Consider the following 19,469-nt stretch of genomic DNA (forward strand, 5'->3'; position numbering starts at 1 on the left):
ATAACGTGAAAGTAATCTCGGGTGCCATCATCATAGTCAAAGTCACAGGTACTTCAGCTGGTGAACCTTTACCTACCAAGGTACCGTAGCTACCTGCTAGGGACGTACCTCATAACCTCGTAAAATGACCAGATAAGGAACTCGCGTCGTCACGTGGCGTAGCCAGTGGCGCGATCTGGTAGATCATGGCAGCGCGTCGTTGCCTTTCAACTCCAACATCAATCAACATCCTACTCCGAGAGGCACTTGATTCTGGTTGGTTGGACTGTCAACCTCCAGGCTATCAACAGTGCATCGACTGGTGGATCACTTGGGTCACAGCTGCTGCGAGGTTGCCACTCAACGCTGAACAGCTGCCATCAAGTCCCCTATCCTCCCCACGAAGTTTTGTTCAATCCACACACGATTACAGAACCTCCAAGCCATTGCTTGAGTCTAGGATCTCTATTTTGAGCCGGCTAATAATGAATCGCTTCGTCCAAACCCGCGCCCAGAACGGCCAGAATGGCCGTGTACCGACACCACCACTGCCTCATGGTGTTAACGGGGATAGTGTTCGAGTGGATCGTTTATCTGCTCAAAATTTGAAGTTTGCAAAAAAGGCAGGCAACACAGCGGTCACAAATGGTGAACCTACTCCAGTCCACGCTTCGAATCAGGTCAACGATGCCAATTTATACTCCCACAACCAATACCAGCAAGGAGAATACGGCCAAGGCTTGGATGAATACAAGGCGGCTCGATTTCAGAAAGACACATTGGAGGAAACTACCGTGGGATCGGATTTTGACCGCACCAAGAGTGACATTGGTTTCGAACCCGAACCGTACGATGAATACAATGATGTTGGGTACTCCGCAGATGATGGCAATGACTACATTCACGGCCGCCGTCCTCATGTGGAGCTTCCCGGTGCCAAAGAGGTTCATACCATCCAGTATAAGCAAAGCCGATCACCATTGAGAACTACTAAAACCGCTCCCCAAACGCAAAGACAACAACCTTTGGCTATCGCTGGACGCTTCGAAACGAACAAACAGCATCAGGATCTCCAACTTCGAAATGGCCGCGGAGATTCTGACTCGTACCATGAACAAGGCTCCAAGAAGCGATCTCGCTCCGGCGGTGCTGTACCTCGTGCTCATAATACTCGTGGCCACGGACGAGAAATTTCTATTGATGGTAGTGAAGAAGATGACATGGAGTCTCAAGGTGGGCAGGCAGACGCCACTGTTCGCCTGGGCGACGTCCAATTCAACAGCGATGGTACCGAACAGACCACTCCAGTCCAAAGTCCAATTCGTCAACGGAAGTCTCGGACACTTCCACAAGTTCCGAGTTCCCAGCACCTCCAAGATCCCGAGACGCATCAAGCACCTGAGAACACTGGGATTGACGATCGCCTTATTCCAGACTATTCGGATCCGGAGCTCCAGCTCATGAAGTACTCCGATCTTGATGGAGAGGATTGGGACATGGTACCCAAGGCAAAGGCATACAAGCTGCCAACTGAGCTTCAGGGCCGCAAAGTCACAATGGAGACGAAGATCCAGCACTACCTGAAGCAAGATCCAGAGCATGGACAGCTTCCATTCTACGAAAGTTTGTCGACAGAGGAGTGGGAGCTAGCTGGAGATATCTTCATTGGAAAGTTTGCGGAACTGATGAAAAAGCTCAAAGAAAAGAAGCGAATAAAGCGTGAGACTGCATCGCAGTTTGAGAATGAGATCAAGGAAAGAGAGAAGGCTGTACGAGACCATGCCACTAAGCTCGACACGCAGCTTGAAGGAATGGAGGTTGCTGGACAGTCCCTCCTAGGAACCAAGAAGAAGAGGAGTAGGGGATAAATTACAGGACTCTACGCTGTGTTTGCATCCTTTGCTGATAGCATGCTGGCCCTGGAACAGAGAAGGTACTGATATGAATGGCTGAAATATGGGAACATTGCATTGGGGCTCGCTTTACATCGTGTTTTGGGGTTTGATTGGCACGGATGATAAAGAAAAGTTACGCGCATGGAATCGTTAAGATATTAGCATTTGCATGGATTCATGGCTACGGTATGAAATGGGAATGAGTGCATAGTTCAGGAGTTATACAATACCCATTTGCTTTAGCATTATAGCAATTTCAACGAGCCTTTTCAGATTAAAGGCCTTCAGAGGATCCTGCTTCAACTAGCCTCGCTTATATCTTCACAACCTCTCTAACCTTCCTATCCCTCCCTACAACCAGCCTCAACTGCCTACCATCCGACCCATGTCTTCCCTCAAAAAACCCCTCCCTCAACGTATCCGTGTACAGCTCGTAGGCCGGATAGTACCCATCCACAAACCTCACCACCTGCTCCTCACTCATGCCACTCCCCTTCTCCCTCCTCAGCGCCTCTTCCTGCTCCTGTCTCCACTTATACACATACTCTGTTTCCTCGGCATCCACATGAACGAACGCATCAAAGCACTCATTCACAACCTCATAGCCCCTCAACCTTTCGTTCACAAACAGTAAATCCTCAATCCTATGCTCCCCTAACGTCCTACTCTCCCCCTTCTGCTTCGCCCGCACTTCATCATCACTCAACGCTCGGAATCCAACACACCACCCCTCGAAAATCACAACTTGGATCTTCTCCTCTCCAGGTGCATTGACAACTTTCCACTCCTTGGGATCCACACGGTCGCCTTGTCCAGAGAATAAACTCTTATCGTATTCCGGGACACGAACTTCCCTTCCTTCCATCAATGCAGAGAATAACTCTCGCGCCAGAACCATATCATGTGTGCCCGGCTCACCGCGGTGTTGGACGAGCGGGTTTGAAGGGTGGGCTTGTGCAAGGGAGATTTGGTCGGCGTGTGTCAGGTAGAGGTCGTCGATGCTGCAGACGAGGGTGCGGAGGCCGCGAGCGTTGAGGGTTGAGGAGAGGGTGGTTACCAGGGTCGTTTTGCCGGCGCCTTGGACGCCGTTGAGGCCGATTATGAAAGGTTTCGTGGTGGAAGTAGAATCGGTCTGTGTCTTTGCATCTTGTGCTTCGAGGAGGGAGAGGATGAAGGGGATGCAATGGTGCGATTTGTCGTCGATTATCGTGGGTTTGGAGGTTGACATTTTGTAGTGGTTCTGGTGCTGATAGTACTTGGGCATTCGAGTTTCGGATTGTATGTAGTTTGGATTGTGCAATGCACTGTATAAAAACAGGTTCACATTGTCGTGATTGTTGAGGCTTGCCAGCCTTGACTTGGTGGAGTCTTGGTCTTGGTCTTGGTCCAGGACTTTCCGTTCGTCGTTGGAAGTGGGATGAAGCTCAGCTCTTCCCCCGCGAGAAACCGATCACCTTTGCGGGTGGGTTTGGCGAGGCTTTATTTACAAGACTCCATCAAATGACTCGGCTCCATTTTTTTGGCTTCCTCAGCACTTTCACATGAGAAAAAAAGGGGGATTGTCTCCTGGTTTCGTCTGATTACTCAAGTCTCAACAGCTGACTTGCCAAATGTCCCGTTTGAAGCTGTACAGAGGCACGGGGTCTGTTATTCCTTTACCCCTGCTTTGCATGTGAATTTCCCGCACCCAAAAGCTAGCCCAGCCCAGCTGGAGCCCATCCGCCCTGGACTCCTGGAGAGCAGCCAACTCGTGTGGGGCTTAGAACTGTGGGGTCCCGTCGCTGAGTGTCAAATGCCCGCCCGCCGATTCTTTTGCCCCGGCTTTGGAGGGTCGTCATGTCGTCGGTGCCAACTTGCCGAGGCATGCAAGAGCCGAGTGATGGTACTGTCAACAGGCCTGTCCACCACTTTAAAGTCTTTCACTTCCTCAACACTACATCATCCCGAATCTCTACTTCCTCTCTCCTCTCCTCCTAATTATCTTCAGTAAACATTCCTTGAGATCCGCTACGAGAGACAGACCGATTGCTTTGGACATAGAGCAGTGAAACACAATTGATTGAACATGTCGGAATTACGGTATGATGGCCAGGTTGTGGTGGTTACTGGCGCTGGAGGAGGACTTGGTAAGTCGCTGAGAGCTATAGAGAGGATTTTCTACTGATACTTCGTGTCCAGGAAAGGCTTATGCTTTATTCTTCGGCTCAAGAGGCGCTTCAGTCGTTGTAAACGATCTCGGAGGATCGTTCAAGGGCGAGGGCAACTCGACAAAGGTACGGCCCCCGCACACATGCAAGCTAACCAGCACAACACTGACAGATATCAACACAGGCAGCAGATGTCGTCGTCGATGAGATCAAGGCCGCAGGCGGCAAAGCAGTGGCCAACTACGACAGTGTAGAAAATGGCGAGAAGATTATCGAGACCGCCATCCAGAACTACGGCCGAATCGACATCCTCCTCAACAATGCTGGTATCCTCCGTGATATCAGCTTCAAGAATATCACAGACAAGGACTGGGATTTGATTATCGCTGTCCATGTGAAGGGTTCATACAAGTGCGCCCGCGCAGCGTGGCCATATTTCCGTAAACAGAAGTACGGCAGAGTGATCAACACGGCATCTGCGGCTGGTCTCTTTGGAAGCTTCGGACAGACCAACTACTCAGCTGCTAAATTGGCTATGGTGGGCTTCACAGAGACTCTTGCAAAGGAGGGTGCGAAATATAACATTCACGCCAATGTTATTGCCCCAATTGGTGAGTTTCCCGCAGAAGGGTGGATTTTCACATGCTAATTCTGGAAACGCAGCTGCGAGCCGAATGACACAAACCGTTATGCCACCCGATGTTCTCGAAAACCTCAAGCCAGACTGGGTTGTTCCTCTCGTGGCTGTCTTGGTGCACAAGGATTCTGATGAGAACGGTGCCATTTTCGAGGTTGGCGGTGGCCATGTTGCCAAGCTTCGATGGGAGCGTTCCAGCGGTCTTCTTTTGAAGGCTGATGATTCCTATACGCCTGGTGCTATTTTGAAGAAATGGGATCAGGTCGGTGACTTCAGCAAAGGTGCTGAATACCCTACTGGTGTTGCGGACTTCATGGGTCTGCTCGAGAAGTCCATGAAAATGAAACCCAATGACAAGGGCGAGACTCTTGACTTCAAGGGCAAGGTTGCCTTGGTCACCGGTGGTGGTGCTGGGTACGTAAAAGTAATGATGCCTTGAGGTGTTCCTACTAACTTTTGCTAGTATTGGCCGCTGCTACGCTTTGGCATTCGCCAAATATGGCGCCTCTGTCGTTGTCAACGATTTGATGAACCCAGACGATGTTGTCCAGGAGATTCAAAAGCTCGGTGGCAAGGCAGTTGGTGTAAAGGCCTCAGCTGAAGATGGCGAGACCGTTGTAAAGGCAGCAATTGATGCATTCGGCCGCATTGATATCATTATCAACAATGCTGGTATTCTTCGCGACAAAGCCTTTACGAACATGGATGATAAGATGTGGGATCAAGTCATTTCAGTTCATCTCAGAGGTACATATAAGGTTACCAAGGCTGCTTGGCCATACATGCTTAAGCAGAAGTACGGCCGTATCGTAAACACCACTTCCACAAGTGGTATCTACGGCAACTTTGGACAAGCCAACTATGCTGCAGCCGTAAGTTTCGTTTTCTGATGTGTCTTTGTAGTGCTAACGGAACCAGAAATGCGGTATTCTCGGCTTCTCGCGCGCCCTTGCTCGTGAGGGAGCGAAGTACAATATCTTGGTCAACACCATTGCACCAAATGCTGGCACTGCCATGACCAGAACCATCCTTCCAGAGGAGATGGTTCAAGCCTTCAAGCCAGACTATATAGCGCCACTCGTTGTAGCACTTTGCTCTGACAAGGTTCCCAAACCAGGAACCGGTGCTCTCTACGAAGTCGGTAGCGGATGGGTCGGACAAACCCGCTGGCAGCGAACTGGTGGACATGGTTTCCCAGTTGACCAGAAGTTGACACCGGAGGCTGTGCTCAAGCAGTGGAAACGCATCACCGACTTCGAAGATGGGCGAGCAGACAATCCAGAGTCCAGCCAAGACGGGCTGAAGAGCATCATGGCGAACATGCAAAATAAGAAGGGAGGCGCGAGTAAGGTATGAGCAAGATTCTCTACCATCCTTTTCTATCCCGGAACGAAAAATTGGCGCTGCTCCTATATCTGTAATGGTACTTTATGTATAATGAAATGATGTTGACGTTTATTTTGGTATTAGAAGAGTGAAGGCGCAGAAGTGAACGAGGAGATCCTTGCCAATATTGAGAAAGCTAAGAAGGCAGAGGGCTCGGGTACTGAATTCAAGTACGAAGAAAGAGATGTCATGCTCTACAACTTAGGTATTGGAGCAAAGAAGACTGACTTGTCCTACGTTTTGTAAGGCGTCCCCCAATTTGTTTGCTGCTGACCTTGGCTGACGATGCTTTGATTATAGTGAAGGAGATGAGAACTTCCAAGCCCTCCCAACATTCGGCGTCATCCCCTTCTTCAGCGCCGAAACACCATACCAAATCGCGGACATCGTCCCCAACTTCAGCCCCATGATGCTTCTCCACGGCGAGCAATACCTTGAGATCCTCTCATATCCCATCCCCACATCCGCAACTCTCGTCTCCAAACCACGCCTTCTCGAAGTAGTCGATAAGGGCAACGCCGCTATTGTAAAATCTGGCGTAACAACCATCAACAAAGAAACCGGCAAGCCACTCTTCTACAACGAAAGCACTGTATTCATCCGTGGCTCTGGCGGCTTCGGTGGCGTCAAGAAACCTCAAGACAGGGGCGCCTCAACAGCAGCCAACAAGCCTCCTTCTCGCGCACCAGACTTCACGGCTGAGGAGAAGACTACTGAGGAACAGGCTGTTCTGTATCGTTTAAGCGGTGACTACAATCCTCTGCACGTCGACCCTGCGTTCGCGAAGATGGGAGGCTTCAGCGTTCCCATTCTTCACGGGCTCTGCTTCTTTGGTATTTCGGCGAAGGCTGTGTATGAGAAGTATGGTGCATTTAAGAATATTAAGGTGAGATTCGCGGGGACGGTTTTACCCGGGCAGACGATTGTGACAGAGATGTGGAAGGAGGGTGGGAAGGTCGTGTTCCAGAGTAAGGTCAAGGAAACAGGAAAGTTGGCTATTAGTGGGGCAGCGGCTGAGCTGGTGGGTGATGGGAAGACGAAATTGTAAAAAGAGAGAATGTAAAGAGGGGCCAGTGATGGAGTGACGACCGAAGAGGGAATTGTACTCTAGAATAGGATTGTCCAACGGGTAAAATAGAATGGATGACTTCCAAACAGAACCCAACTTTTGCTGCAATCCCATCTGGAATCTCGGTTTCGCTGCTTGATATGACTACGAAAGTCTGACAAAAAACAGACTCGCTTAGTTAGGCTGGTGCCTTTTTCTCGTTGTGCAAAATTTAGAGCGAACTCAGAACTCGACGATATACTAGGACTCATTTCATAACTCCACTCTCTTTCCTACAGTCCAGGTACTGGCCTTCTTCATGGAGAGCAGTTTCTTTGCTGATAAACCACCCTTCCATGATATAGAACCGCAACTCTCGATGTCTCGGTTCAGATATTGGAATGAGAGAATATTGTTTGAAAGGTGATTTGACATGGGGCTCTATGCCACATATTGCGTTTGCTCACAGATTCTTTTCCGAAATCCTAATCCATACCAGGATAAATGGTATAGACTTCTGTTACAGTCGTAGACTACATCACGTACCCGTCAGCTTCATACACCCCTTTACCAACCCCTCAAATGCGACACTCCCCATCTTAAGTGTCAAGGGAAATCAGTCCGATACCGAAACAAACGCCCTAGGAGAGAGGCGAAAACACTCACCACAGTGTATTGATAAATTGTACTTGTCTCTGTTGCAGAGATCAGTATCGATGGATCAGCACTCGTTATAATACATGAGCAGCCGGGGTCGAGACGGCCGTAGAAATACCATGGCTCGAGATACTCTGGAACGGTGAAATTGCGTTTCTTAAGATAGTTTGCGGGAGATACAATGGAGGTGAGAGAGGTGGTTGTGATGGGTCGAGAGGAAGTTTGTGTTGCGGTGGATGAGGGAGGGCTGGTTTTGGTGGGGGTTCTGTGAAGTGAGATGGTTAGGGCGGGAATCCATCTTAGCTAGGTCATGATAGGAAGCGCTTACGATGGTTTGGTCGTTTCAGGTGATGCGTAGACAAGGCTTATAACCACGGATGTCGATGTCGTGGTTGCACTTGTCACTTCTACGATGGAAAGGTCGGTTATTAAAGGGCGGAGGAATTCGGAGCAGAATGATGTTGCGTCGAACTTGATGTCATCGGGTCTGCAACATTGAGTATGATAGGAAGGCTACGGGGTGGTAGGAGCATACGGATTTCTCATACTGCTTGCCACAGCGAAGTATTCGTAGGAGTTACATGCTATGATATTTTAGCTTTGAGTATATTCAGACGACTGAGTGAAACTTACCAGCAGAAGTTACCCATGGCCCTGGTTTGCAATATGAGCACCCCTCACCGACTTCTGTTCTCTTCTCAACATCATTATGGACAACTGGGATGGAAATGGTTGTACACAGAAGAATTGCAATCGCGAATAGAGGAGGAAGCAACCTCATGTCTTAGTTTCAGAAGAGAAGAAGAGAAAAGAACCTTAGAGGTTGAAAAACTGTTCCTATGATAGACGAAGAGAAAGAGAAAGGTATTTATGGAACGCAGGGAAGTGTGTCCAGTCATGTCTATATCCAGAAAAAGCTGGATGAATGGTATGGCTAAGCTCTCATCCAAGGAAAAGATTTGGTATAACCTTATCCGGTGCGTAGAGTAGGTCTCTCTTGTGATCAATCTTGTGGGGCCGTATTTGGCAGATGGTAATATATGCGTGTTTTGATTGATCGTGGATATTGATTGAGTGCTCGGTACTGTAGTTGGATGCCGAAGCGAGAGGGCAGCTAGGGGTTTATCCGGTGGGTACTGTAGTGTATGAGGAATTGGCAAGGGTAACAAAAGCCTGATCTCCTTAAATTCCACAGACTGCATCTTACACGAAGGATCTATCGAAGGAAGATCAGAATTGTAGATATCGACCGCACGTGTATCGAGTCACGTTGTTGACATGGGAGGGGTTCTCGATTGGGCCTAGCTGGACGGAGCTGAACAACATCTCAATCTCATCCACTCGGAGCTCTGCCTTTCATCTACCTCCTTGGGTTTTGGTCAGCAACGGGGTGAGACGACGACGACGACGATGACCATAGGAAGAAGATACCTGGCATCTGAAGATGGCCAGCTCACTCCGAAGCGGGGATAACCTCGCCCTGCTTAAGGGGCGAAGTGCAGAGGAGATTGTGCAATCTGAGGATGATGGGCTCAGGACTGGTGTATCATTGCCCGTTGTTGCACCAGATCTGTATGCTGTCGAGGTAAATCACATCATCCCTTTGGATGAAGTAGACGGGTTCCGTGAGCACCCTCTAGTATCCACTGAGCGGAATGTAACTCAGTCGGGGTCAGCACTAGATAAATCAAGCAGAACTGGGGCTGTGGTCCTGGAAAGCACCTTCCAGGTGCCCAACAGGCCCATTCCAATCGAACATGTTCTAGCCAATGACTACGACTTCCCGGAGCAATTAGGAAGTCTTTCCCTTGAGGAGAAAGAAATTCTGGATGTTGGCTCCGGAGAGGGTTCTTGGGGCGTTTTCCGCTGTGAACACCCTAGCTGTTGGGACATCAGAGACAAATTCCGCTTCAATATCTTTACAGATCTTGCACACCATTATAAACACTCTCACCCGGCTCACATAGAAGATGAGACGATCCCCTGCAGCTACGACTCGTGCAAGAGATCAGACGATCCCTTCACGAGGAAAGACGCGTATAGGGATCATCTTCGGGAATACCATCTAGAAGACATGCTCAAGAGGCATAAGAAGAAGAACCGAGAGCAGGAATGGTGGGCTAGCCGGATCGTTTCGCCTGTGTGGTGGAGATGCGTTCGATGCTTAGGTCCCAGCATCATTGTCCAGAGAGACGGCTGGACGTGTAAAACTTGCAATCAAGAGTGTGAACCGGAACGTGTTCACATTCGAAAGTCGATATCCACCAACACTGTTCCAAAGGGAGGCGGTCTCCTTGAGAAATTTGGAATAGTCTCGCCTCGCCAGTACGCTGATGGAAGTACCAAAGGGGCTGCCTCGGCTGCAGCACGCTCTGAGGACGCTATTTCCTTGTCTTCTACAGTGAAGCACAAAATTGACGTAAAGAAAGCAGAGCGTCACGAATCTTCGCCAAGCCAGACGACTCAAAGTGATCCCGGACAATCAGAGCATCACAAGGCCGTTCCAGAATCACCGAACAAGCCTGGCTTCAGCCATTCCGAATACGCAAGCCATAAAGTGGTTCCGTTCACAACGGTCAAGCAACTCGGCCATGGGTCACTCGGAAGTGTGGACGCAGTCCGTCATAGTGGTGATGCAGATGGTATGATTCTGGCTCGGAAAGTTATCCGACTGCCAAATATGGCCCGGAAACGGCTGCTCCCTCTTATACAACAAGAAGTGGCCGTCTTACGAGAGCTGAGACACAAACATATCATCCAAGTCATCAGCACATACGAGACTACCTCAGCACCTCGACAGTTCGGAATCCTTCTCTCACCTGCCGGAGATGAGGACTTAAGCCACTACCTTGAGCGCGTATGTGAAGATGACTTCCCAGAAGAGGACTTGCAGCGTCTGGTAAAATGGCAGTATTGTCTAGCATCGGCTGTGGCGTACATTCATTCCCGCAATGTTCGACACAAGGACATCAAACCCAGTAATGCAATCTGCAAAGGTGGTGAAATCTTCCTTACGGACTTTGGCTCAGCTCATCAATTCAGTGCTGGCCTGACCAGTTCTACCGAGGGCTATGCTGCTGGTATCACCAAGATGTATAGTGCACCAGAAGTCATATCCTTAGATCGACGCGGCAGGCCAGCAGATGTCTACTCACTTGGCTGCGTATTTGCGGAGATGGCAACGGTTGTCGGCCGGAGAGCAATCGAGGACTTTCATGACTTTCGGAGTGAACCTATTCCGGACGAACCTGATCGATTAACCCTTTGCTATTATGCCACAGCGCACAAATTGAAGGATTGGTTCGAATCAGATGCAGATCCTTGGTCATATTCTTTAATCTCGAAGATGTTAGCTGAAGATCAAGCATTGCGACCTTCAGCTGAGAAAGTTTTGTCGATACTGGTCGAGCACTCAAGATTCTCAGATTGCTTATGTCGATTTGTATCAGATCGGGATTTCAATCTTCGATGAAGATGGGGCATGTGTACCTATTTCCATTGTGGAACCAAAATTGATGTTCAAATTCGGTCACCGCTCTCTATTGATTGCTGACATGTCAAGCAAGTCAAAATGACTGATAATAGAGATTCACAGCCTATAAGAATGGAACATGAGCTCTTATGATTCATCACGGTCGTTAATATTCAACATCAAAGACAGCTCCCTTTTTATGAAGTAGGAGCGACTGGTCACAAAGACTCTGTCTACATTTCTCACCTGAAATTATTTAGCTTCCTCGAGCAACGCCAATATTGAAGATACACTTCAGTACGTCCGTTTGATGCCAGAGTATTAGGACGGCGGCATCAATGATGGAAAGCAACACATACGTGATTTCTCCTTCATGACAGATCCACACACATACCATAATCCTACTCCATGGCCGAGGCAGCATCACCTCAGAATTCGCCAAAGAGTTCTTCGAGAGTCAAGCATCCGACGGCCGCACACTCCGAGAAATATTTCCCACTGCCAAATGGGTCTTCCCTACGTCAAAGCTACGATGGTCAACTCGTTTCAGAGTTGAGATATCTCAGGGTTCGATATCTAGTCCATCGAGAGAACATAACAGGTCATGCCCCTTCAGATGGAGGGAATGCGGGAGAGCGTTTCAGAGATTCTCAATATCGTTCGTGATGAGGCAACAGCAGTGTCAGTGCACCGAATCTTCCTTGGAGGAATCAACCAAGGAGGTGCTACGGCTATCCAAGCTTTAATCTATGGTGGGGTTAAGCTGGGGGGTCTCATTGGATTTTGTTGCTGGATGCCATTTCAGGTGAGAAATGAGCCCCTTGCGAGATACTTGGAAGTTCCCAGACTCATCACGCAACTTCGCGCCATTCTCTACCCGGACAAGCCAAATCCTCCTTGAGATCTTACAGACTTGTCCTCGGAATCTGTGCAACAGACCCCTATCTTCTTGTCACATTCGACAGATGACGATGTCGTTCCCATCGGTAACGGCAGGGCATCATCGAAAGTTTTGCAGGAGGGGATTGGATTTTGGGAAGTTGAGTGGAAGGAATAAGACGAAGGAGGTCATTGGCCGGGTCAACAAGCCCGAAGGTGTGGACGACTTGGCAGCGTTTCTGAAGGAGAGAATGGTTGAGATACAAACCAAACCACAAATTACGAAACGAAGAGAGATCACATTCTGAGCATCAACAGTTGCTAGAGGCTCAAACACCTCGCGAGACATAGTCGCCCCTCCTCTGCTCTTGCCAGGTAGTTGATAAGTCGAAGCTTCCATATCATTCCCGCCGTCAGTAGGGTCGCACCTTCCATTGACTCCACCACCTAGCACTTGATTTCAGTTCAAGTCATTGTCTCTAGTGGCCAGCTGTTCTTCAAACAACATTCCCAATCAGTTACTCGATTCAACGTATCTTTTTCATCTGCATTCTAAAGTCGAAATGAGCGTTACCGTTACCCCCGTCTCCAGAGCCGTGGATCCAGTCAGCACAAAACACACGCATACAGTGATCTTTCTACATGATGGTATCGACACATTCCCAAATAAGGTGCTGGGTAATCGGAGCTCGAACGGCAAGACTCTTCCTGAAGCCTTTCCAAGCCACAAATGGGTGTTTCTCTCATCGTTTGTTTCAATCGAGAACAACGAGGAGGGCAAAGAGAATATGAAGCCGTGGTAGTGAGTTATCCCCAGGCTATCTATATGCAACGTGGCTGTGGACGGCGAGCTTCAGAATGAACGCTCTTCCAATCTCCGTATCATTTCTGATATACTGGATCTGTATATGAAGCTTCAATGCTGACTCTGCATGACCATAGTATAAGATTCGAAAGGGCGGACTCGACCTACGGAGGCTTGCGTGAAAGCATCGATACCATAAAAACGGCCATCACGGGCGAGCTAGCCTATTTGACCACCGAAAATGTAATTCTCTGTGGAGTCGGGCGTGGTTGCGCAGCTGCGAGCCGTGCACTCTTGAATGGAGCATTTACAATTCGTGGCTTTATCGGCTTTGGTGGTTGGCTAGGCTATCTAGATGATCTAGGAAGTAATCTTTCCAATGGTCTGTTGAATGAGAAACCTGCTAGACCTGGAGCACTAGTCAACACCTCGAGCCTGAAAACCCCCAAGAGCCCACAAAGCCACAAAGACAGTTCCACGACCGGTAGCAACCCACAATTTGGTGACAACGGCGAACAACTCCCTCTCAGAGGACTTACAATTCTCATCGGCCAATCAAGAGGTGACAAGAATGTTTCGAGGCTATCCGGGCAGACTTTGTACACAGCTCTGATAAAGAAGGGTGCAAGTGGAAACCGTAGGGAGTACGACCACAACCTGTCTTCGGTCATGTCGCGTGAAGGGATAGACGATATGATCGACTTTATGAACGTCAATTTCCCAGCAGACAGCAAATGGTGCTGCATTGTCTGAACAGTCTTGTCGCTGCGATGAGTGGTTAAAATGTCTGTTTTAATTCTCCGTGTCATTGCCGAAGAGGAGGTGTGGCATGTTGACAATCGATTTCAAGGGGGTACTGTACGCATTGGAGGAGAAGATCTGGTTGAATCCGGTGACACGATGACTGAAGGTGTTCTTCAGCAGAGAGAACACATTCAAAACAGCGTTAGTCTTAGAGCATAATTCAGATGTGCCTCATGACTGCCCGGAACAATAAGCCTTCTATACTTGCATCTTCTTATGCCAGCATTCTTCTTATCTCTGCTCAAATCATGTTAACATGCAAGTCCAATATGTGTTTCGAAGGATGTGTATGGGATCAGCTCAGTCAAGACGTTGACCTTCCGGCTTCACACGATCCTTGAAAACAACGAGGAATAATTTTATGCGATTGGTTCTACATCTCAGTCTATCTCGCATCTCTTTAAGAAGTCTAGTGTACGTTTCAGTTGATTTCAGTTGGTGATACTAACAAGTTATCGGTCATCTGAGCTAACGAACAAGTTTTGTGTAAAGTGTTGTCTAGGGCATTGGTTTCCTTTTGATCGAGGGCGAACTATCACGCTCGCTGCCCGCTTTTCATACTTCGTATGCAAGCAAAAAGGTGACATATATCAGCCGGTCCCAGCCACGTATTTCCTATGTACTGCATGAAGTTGACCTGCATGATCTCAACGCGCTTTGAACAACAATAAAGGCTCGCTTCGCTTGTGTTGTTGGTCTTACAAGTGTAGTCCACTCCGAGAAGCAGCCAACGTGTAATGTATGGTCACTTTGAAGAAATTGGTTTATCTTTGACTTGTTATCTGTTTCCTCGCGCTAGGCAACCGTGCTTCGTTCTGGTGTCATAGTATTTGCTGGCACCTGCTTGACAGTGACGACCGCGCTTCTTGATCAGTGCCACGCACCATCCAGCGAAGTGAGTGCATCAGATACAAGTCATTTTACCTTTACAGATGGATGGTAATGCAGAAGTGGGGATGAATGAGAAGCTTCAGAGCGACACACTGTAGAAGCATCATGTTATGATGGGCAAATGCGAGAAAATGCCATCAGCAACAGCGCGAGAGGTTGCCTCCACCTGTCAGCTGTCAATCATCCTACTTCTCCAAACATCTGAATGTTCTCATTGAACGCGGCCAGCTTTTTAACTGCCGATGTTTACCTATCTCAAGTTACACGGTCTGAGTACATGAGGCGTTAAATATCTTCGGTCTCTGAAGTTTGCATCCCCACATTAGGCTTTGCAGATATCAAATCCCAACAACAGTTTCTCACATCCTTGCCGTCTCAAGATAAAACATCCTCTGACCATCTTCTGGCGTCACCGTCTATCAGGAAGCACCAGACAAGCTCCACTGTCAGTAATAGTAATGACAATCACCTGCATTCTGATTACATGAAACCTCATCCGCGCTGCGGCCCCCAGCATCACCATTCAGCCTGAATATGTCCCCTCACCGCTCAGAGTCTCGTTTCCACCAATGATGCCCTTATCTTATACTCCCATCTCAACCTTATCTTCACCTACATTTTGATCCCATGTCCCACCGATAGGGTGACATCGTTTATCCCAAAATCTGGAGAGTCCAAGCACAGGCGCATGAGCTGTCATATCGTGCCACCATCGCAACTCAGCGCGCAGTCCCCCAAAACTATGGTATATATTAGAAGCTCGTATATTCACCCTCTATAATGTCTATTTCCAGTAACATGCAGCGGTTGTTGCTTAGAGGGGCATGGACCTTGTGGCTGTCAATCTACCTGAGGTACATGACCACGAGTGTGCGTCTGGCCTGTGAAACGTCGAGTCGAAGCCTTAGATGTTTGTCAGAAATACACAATTTCGCCTCATTGCACAGCATATGTCCTTCGTCTTTGCAAACTGAAGCAATCAATTGCAATTGAGCCAGGACGATCGTGTTTCTCCACTATCAGCTGCTCCGTGTTGCACTTTGAGCGGAGGTCTTCTTCCATTTCCTTCTTCAGGAAGGACAAGTATTTGCCAATGAAGTATCATCACGGCACAGTGGCTTGCCTCGAGAGTCAAGAATAGTTACGAGCTCACATGGAAGCCGAGACCATTTCCAGAATTCAACCAGCATAATTAACTGCAATAAACTGAAGGGTGTGTCTGTATTCTTCCCCAAAAGAAGTTTTAAGACTTTGGATTTTGAACGATGAGGTAAAGAAATCCCAAACATCAATGGCTCATGGTGACTCAGCTTGCATCAGAGAAATCTCCCATATCCCCAATAGACCGGTTACCAGCAGCAACTTTGCCGCGACCACCATATTTGCATCCCAATCCGGCATCTTAACAACAGACATATGACTTCTCTCCATCCTTTGGTCCACTCCATGCCTCCGAGGGTCACACAAATGGGGTCGAGATGATCAAGGGTAAGAGTCTAACACGGCACAAAGCGAACAAGAAAGCCCTATCATCCCATGTCGTTCTCCAGATTTTCCGTCCCGCTGCACTTCGCTGGGGACCCCAGATACGCCTCCCGTTCTCAACTCCGCTTTTGGGGCAAACCAAGCCCGGCTCTGCGGTCCGATCTCAAATGGCAACAGTCGTGTGTTCCAGATGCAGATTTCCCTGCGGCGCAGTACATGTCGGGTCTCAACCGAACGACTCGAGGCCTGGCACACTCAGAACCCTTGGACTCTTGAGTAGAAAAGATGAAAATCTCTTCTTCTTTTCTCAGCAAGTCATTTCCACCGACGGTCCGAGTGGATCATCGCATCGTAACCGCAACACAATATAAACTTCGAGCAACCTTGCATCATGTATGTCGTCCCGTTCCTCCCCTCGTCTGGCCTGCAGTCAATCAATGACTGCCCGGAATCAACAGACTTGGCAGCTGTGCAGGGAGGATCATGGTACTTGCGTACATACATGACCGGCTGAACCGAGCAACTTTACCAAAATATGCCCTGAACCGGTCCCATCTCCGACACTGAAGGAATTTTTTCGTTCTTCACCTTCTGCATTCAGGCTGCAGGAAGCCGAGTTCCCCCATATTAAGAGGCGTCATTAGTGTGTTGCACAGACGGCTGCAGCTTTCAGTTCAGCTTGCTCAAGTGAAGCAAGGAATGGGTGGAAAACGCTGATGGTATGCAGACTTCCGTGGGATTGGAAATGGGAAAACATTGAAACCGATAGAGACTAGGTTCGAGGAAGGGGGAATATGCACAGGATAACGTGATATCTACATGTGTAGTGTCACTACTTGTCATGATTTTCTGTTTCAGATTTACCTAATAAGGTTTGTCTAACTTTTACACTTGAGCAAGTATTCTGCATAGTCACATCTGTGAGGTCGATGGTGATGCATCTTCTGGCACCCCACATTCAGCTCAGCTCTCCAAGGCTCCAACCCCGCTATCTAATTTGTTCCTGGCTTGGTATTTGACCTCCATTCCGTCCACTCACGGATCATCCTTGGAGCAAGTATTGTCATATCCCGCTGCTGTGGTACCGCCTTGTCGTCCCAACCTTACGTGAGTACCCCCACACTCAGCCCTTCCCTTCCAAAATCCCCACCCGAGAGCTCAAGAGGATTCCAAGGAAAAGGAACAACAAAGTTCCAAGTAACCTTCCTGATCCATCTCCAACTCCGGCCACCTACCCTCCTTGCCTTCCCATCCAGGTTTCTTTTTCCAGTATTATGGCACGTGTCCCATACGGCGCTCTCGATTCGTGATATGAAGAAGGAATTAGGTGATAACACAAATAATTTACTTAGTGAAAATGAAGCGTTCCCTGAGTTCCGTATCATCCCGTTAGCAAGTGTCAACAGTCGTGCTAGGCTTTCACTATCAGATATGCCGACTTGGCGATGTGTGGAGTTGCGGGGAGAGTCCGGCTGGCCCTTCTTCTTTAGTGTCTCCCCAGTTTCCCTTCTCCAGATGCATTCCTTTAGCTTGACTTAGTACTGCCTGTCGGGTGCATTATTCTTGTACCCGAACTACTGTGCGAATATTTCTCCTTATCTGTTGACATCAGAGGCTACTCTTCAGGAGAGCTACTCTGAGTGCTACCAAGCTGGAGATGGTGGGTTTGAGGGATGACGATAAGTCCATCATTTGCTGGGAAGCAACGAGAGGGATTGAAACAGCGGTGTCGAGTCCACATCAGACAACAAAAGCTATCAGAAAAGTTTATGATGAAAATTGCCTTATTCATCAAGGTGGGATCTTTCCCCACATCTTCTGACCCCACGGGGTTCGGGATGCTTGACGGCATTACGGTAGCGCGGACTTGAGGATCACGACCAAGCAGAAATTGGTTTGGTCTAGCTCATTCTTATTCTGGAATTCTTGCCATATTGAGAATGTTGATTGAGCTTGCTCCCATCAGATCGTATTGTTATTATTATTACTTCTCCACTCAGCGCAGTAGGTAGATAATCAGAGCCTAATCGTTTTGACTGTCTTACCTACTCCTGCCTCCGTATCTGACGCGCGCCCATGAATCATTATTCGAAAGATAGACAAGCCTGTGGTGGCTCCGTCGATCAAAGATAAGGAAATCCGGGGCTGACACCAAGGTTATTTGCCTCCAATAATTCCCTAACTAGAAGAAGACCAAGTTCGTGATGATGACGATTGGAAGGTATATTTAGTCTTCGTTTCCAGGATTCAGATGAAATTCTCGGGGGGGAGGCTGCCGCTGGGAACTGACTGTGCGAGCTTCTCGTTATCATAGGCTACCCACCTGTGACTCCTCGCAGCTGTTAATCCAATAGACAGGTGCAAGGTAATCAAATGCCAGAACTCCCCTACCACTCAATTCCATACACTGTATTGTGCTCAGCGATAAGGAGGGCTTGCGCTAGCACAAGGACGCTTTCTCTTCCCCGGAAAGTCATCCTTTGGAATAGTAATGCCCCCCGTCCCGAGGTTTTTTTTCTTGAGTCAGCTTAATCATCTTCCCTTTGTACTGAATCTCTTCACATGTCGGTGACACTGCGGTTTCAGCACAAGCAATTTGGTATATTGACTCATGGCATCACTGCCTCGTGTAAGAAATAAGCTGACGACATCACCACGTTCCCTGTTCTCCAATACAAACTCAAATTCCCCGACATTCGCACAGTGGGGATGTGGGGAACCCTGGTCTCCTCTGTTACTTGTCTAAATTGCATAGCCCGTTCAAGTAAACAAGAAGCTCTGAGATAGACCGCTAGGGGCGCCGAGGAACTGAGGGCTTGACATCCTCCTGTACGCCTGACGGGAAGGAAGAAAGATGCACCATGCCGGTTGGTGGGGTAAGCTGACAACAATGTCCTTTGACTACAATATGTAAACCATGCAGGAGGAGCAGTGTTTCACGAGCGGAAAATGGGCTCGTTCCTGCTCGTAAAAATACTCGATATCGGGCTATGCAGTACTACCGTACTCGGAAAGTAAATTTCGACGCTTGGTTATCTTTTGAGTTCGATTCGATTCGATCCTTGACTCGACTCGAGCCCAGTTGAGCATGTCTGATAAGGAAGAGGCGTTGGTCGATCACCTTGAACGTTTTAAGTTGGCATGATTAATGAGGGGTCTTGGATTCTGGAGGTAGCATTAGTGCTTGCTGCACTCTAAAGTGCGGAGAAACTTTCGCGCGACACTACTTTTCCGTGTATTCTGTATGCGGAGAAGGGGTGGAAAATGCGGGATTGGACCAGGGAATCTTTATCAATGATAGATGCACAATGGAAGAGGGGATGGGGAGCCACATGCATGGCGTGCTTCGCACACGGCTCGGTACCGTTGACCGGAGAGAATGGA

General features: G+C 48.5%; 6 protein-coding genes across 7 annotated transcripts; 4 read left to right on the forward strand and 2 right to left on the reverse strand.

Moving 5' to 3' along the window:
• Positions 1-464: 464 nt before the first annotated feature.
• On the forward strand, positions 465-1,847 carry ONS95_000859 (uncharacterized protein; the record flags this gene model as incomplete). Its single annotated transcript, XM_058494035.1, has 1 exon — positions 465-1,847. The coding sequence occupies one exon, from the start codon at positions 465-467 to the stop codon at positions 1,845-1,847; it is 1,383 nt and encodes a 460-aa protein (XP_058364237.1).
• A 340-nt stretch (positions 1,848-2,187) lies between these two features.
• ONS95_000860 (uncharacterized protein) lies at positions 2,188-3,102 on the reverse strand (the record flags this gene model as incomplete). Its single annotated transcript, XM_058494036.1, has 1 exon — positions 2,188-3,102. One exon carries the CDS (start codon positions 3,100-3,102, stop codon positions 2,188-2,190), a length of 915 nt encoding a protein of 304 aa, XP_058364238.1.
• A 468-nt stretch (positions 3,103-3,570) lies between these two features.
• FOX2 (bifunctional hydroxyacyl-CoA dehydrogenase/enoyl-CoA hydratase fox2) lies at positions 3,571-7,208 on the forward strand. 2 transcript variants are annotated; one of them, XM_058494037.1, is made up of 7 exons: positions 3,571-4,000; positions 4,053-4,147; positions 4,206-4,632; positions 4,685-5,072; positions 5,122-5,530; positions 5,577-6,286; positions 6,345-7,208. In XM_058494037.1, exons 1-6 carry the CDS (start codon positions 3,940-3,942, stop codon positions 6,012-6,014), a joined length of 1,818 nt encoding a protein of 605 aa, XP_058364239.1. In that variant the 5' UTR covers positions 3,571-3,939; the 3' UTR covers positions 6,015-6,286; positions 6,345-7,208. The 2 variants fall into 2 exon arrangements, with proteins under 2 accessions (XP_058364239.1, XP_058364240.1); XM_058494038.1 differs by having other exon boundaries at positions 5,577-6,008; positions 6,129-7,208.
• Positions 7,209-7,577: 369 nt separating this feature from the next.
• On the reverse strand, positions 7,578-8,530 carry ONS95_000862 (uncharacterized protein; the record flags this gene model as incomplete). The annotated part of the gene is made up of 5 exons (XM_058494039.1): positions 7,578-7,625; positions 7,759-8,014; positions 8,078-8,236; positions 8,285-8,333; positions 8,383-8,530. The coding sequence occupies 5 exons, from the start codon at positions 8,528-8,530 to the stop codon at positions 7,578-7,580; spliced, it is 660 nt and encodes a 219-aa protein (XP_058364241.1).
• Positions 8,531-9,193: 663 nt separating this feature from the next.
• On the forward strand, positions 9,194-11,221 carry ONS95_000863 (uncharacterized protein; the record flags this gene model as incomplete). Its single annotated transcript, XM_058494040.1, has 1 exon — positions 9,194-11,221. The coding sequence occupies one exon, from the start codon at positions 9,194-9,196 to the stop codon at positions 11,219-11,221; it is 2,028 nt and encodes a 675-aa protein (XP_058364242.1).
• Positions 11,222-12,663: 1,442 nt separating this feature from the next.
• On the forward strand, positions 12,664-13,658 carry ONS95_000864 (uncharacterized protein; the record flags this gene model as incomplete). Its single annotated transcript, XM_058494041.1, has 2 exons — positions 12,664-12,902; positions 13,043-13,658. The coding sequence occupies 2 exons, from the start codon at positions 12,664-12,666 to the stop codon at positions 13,656-13,658; spliced, it is 855 nt and encodes a 284-aa protein (XP_058364243.1).
• Between the last annotated feature and the right edge of the window lie 5,811 nt (positions 13,659-19,469).

Source organism: Cadophora gregata (assembly GCF_030347475.1).
Source record: "Cadophora gregata isolate MNR1 chromosome Unknown scaffold_1, whole genome shotgun sequence".
NCBI classification, from domain to species: Eukaryota; Fungi; Ascomycota; class Leotiomycetes; order Helotiales; family Ploettnerulaceae; genus Cadophora; species Cadophora gregata.

Excerpts from the sequence above, each read along its gene's own strand:
- FOX2 (XM_058494038.1), top strand. The coding sequence starts at position 3,940 with ATGTCGGAATTACGGTATGATGGCCAGGTTGTGGTGGTTACTGGCGCT. Across the intron at positions 4,148-4,205 it reads GCGAGGGCAACTCGACAAAG|GCAGCAGATGTCGTCGTCGA; the intron begins GTACGGCCCCCG and ends ATATCAACACAG. Across the intron at positions 5,531-5,576 it reads AAGCCAACTATGCTGCAGCC|AAATGCGGTATTCTCGGCTT; the intron begins GTAAGTTTCGTT and ends TAACGGAACCAG.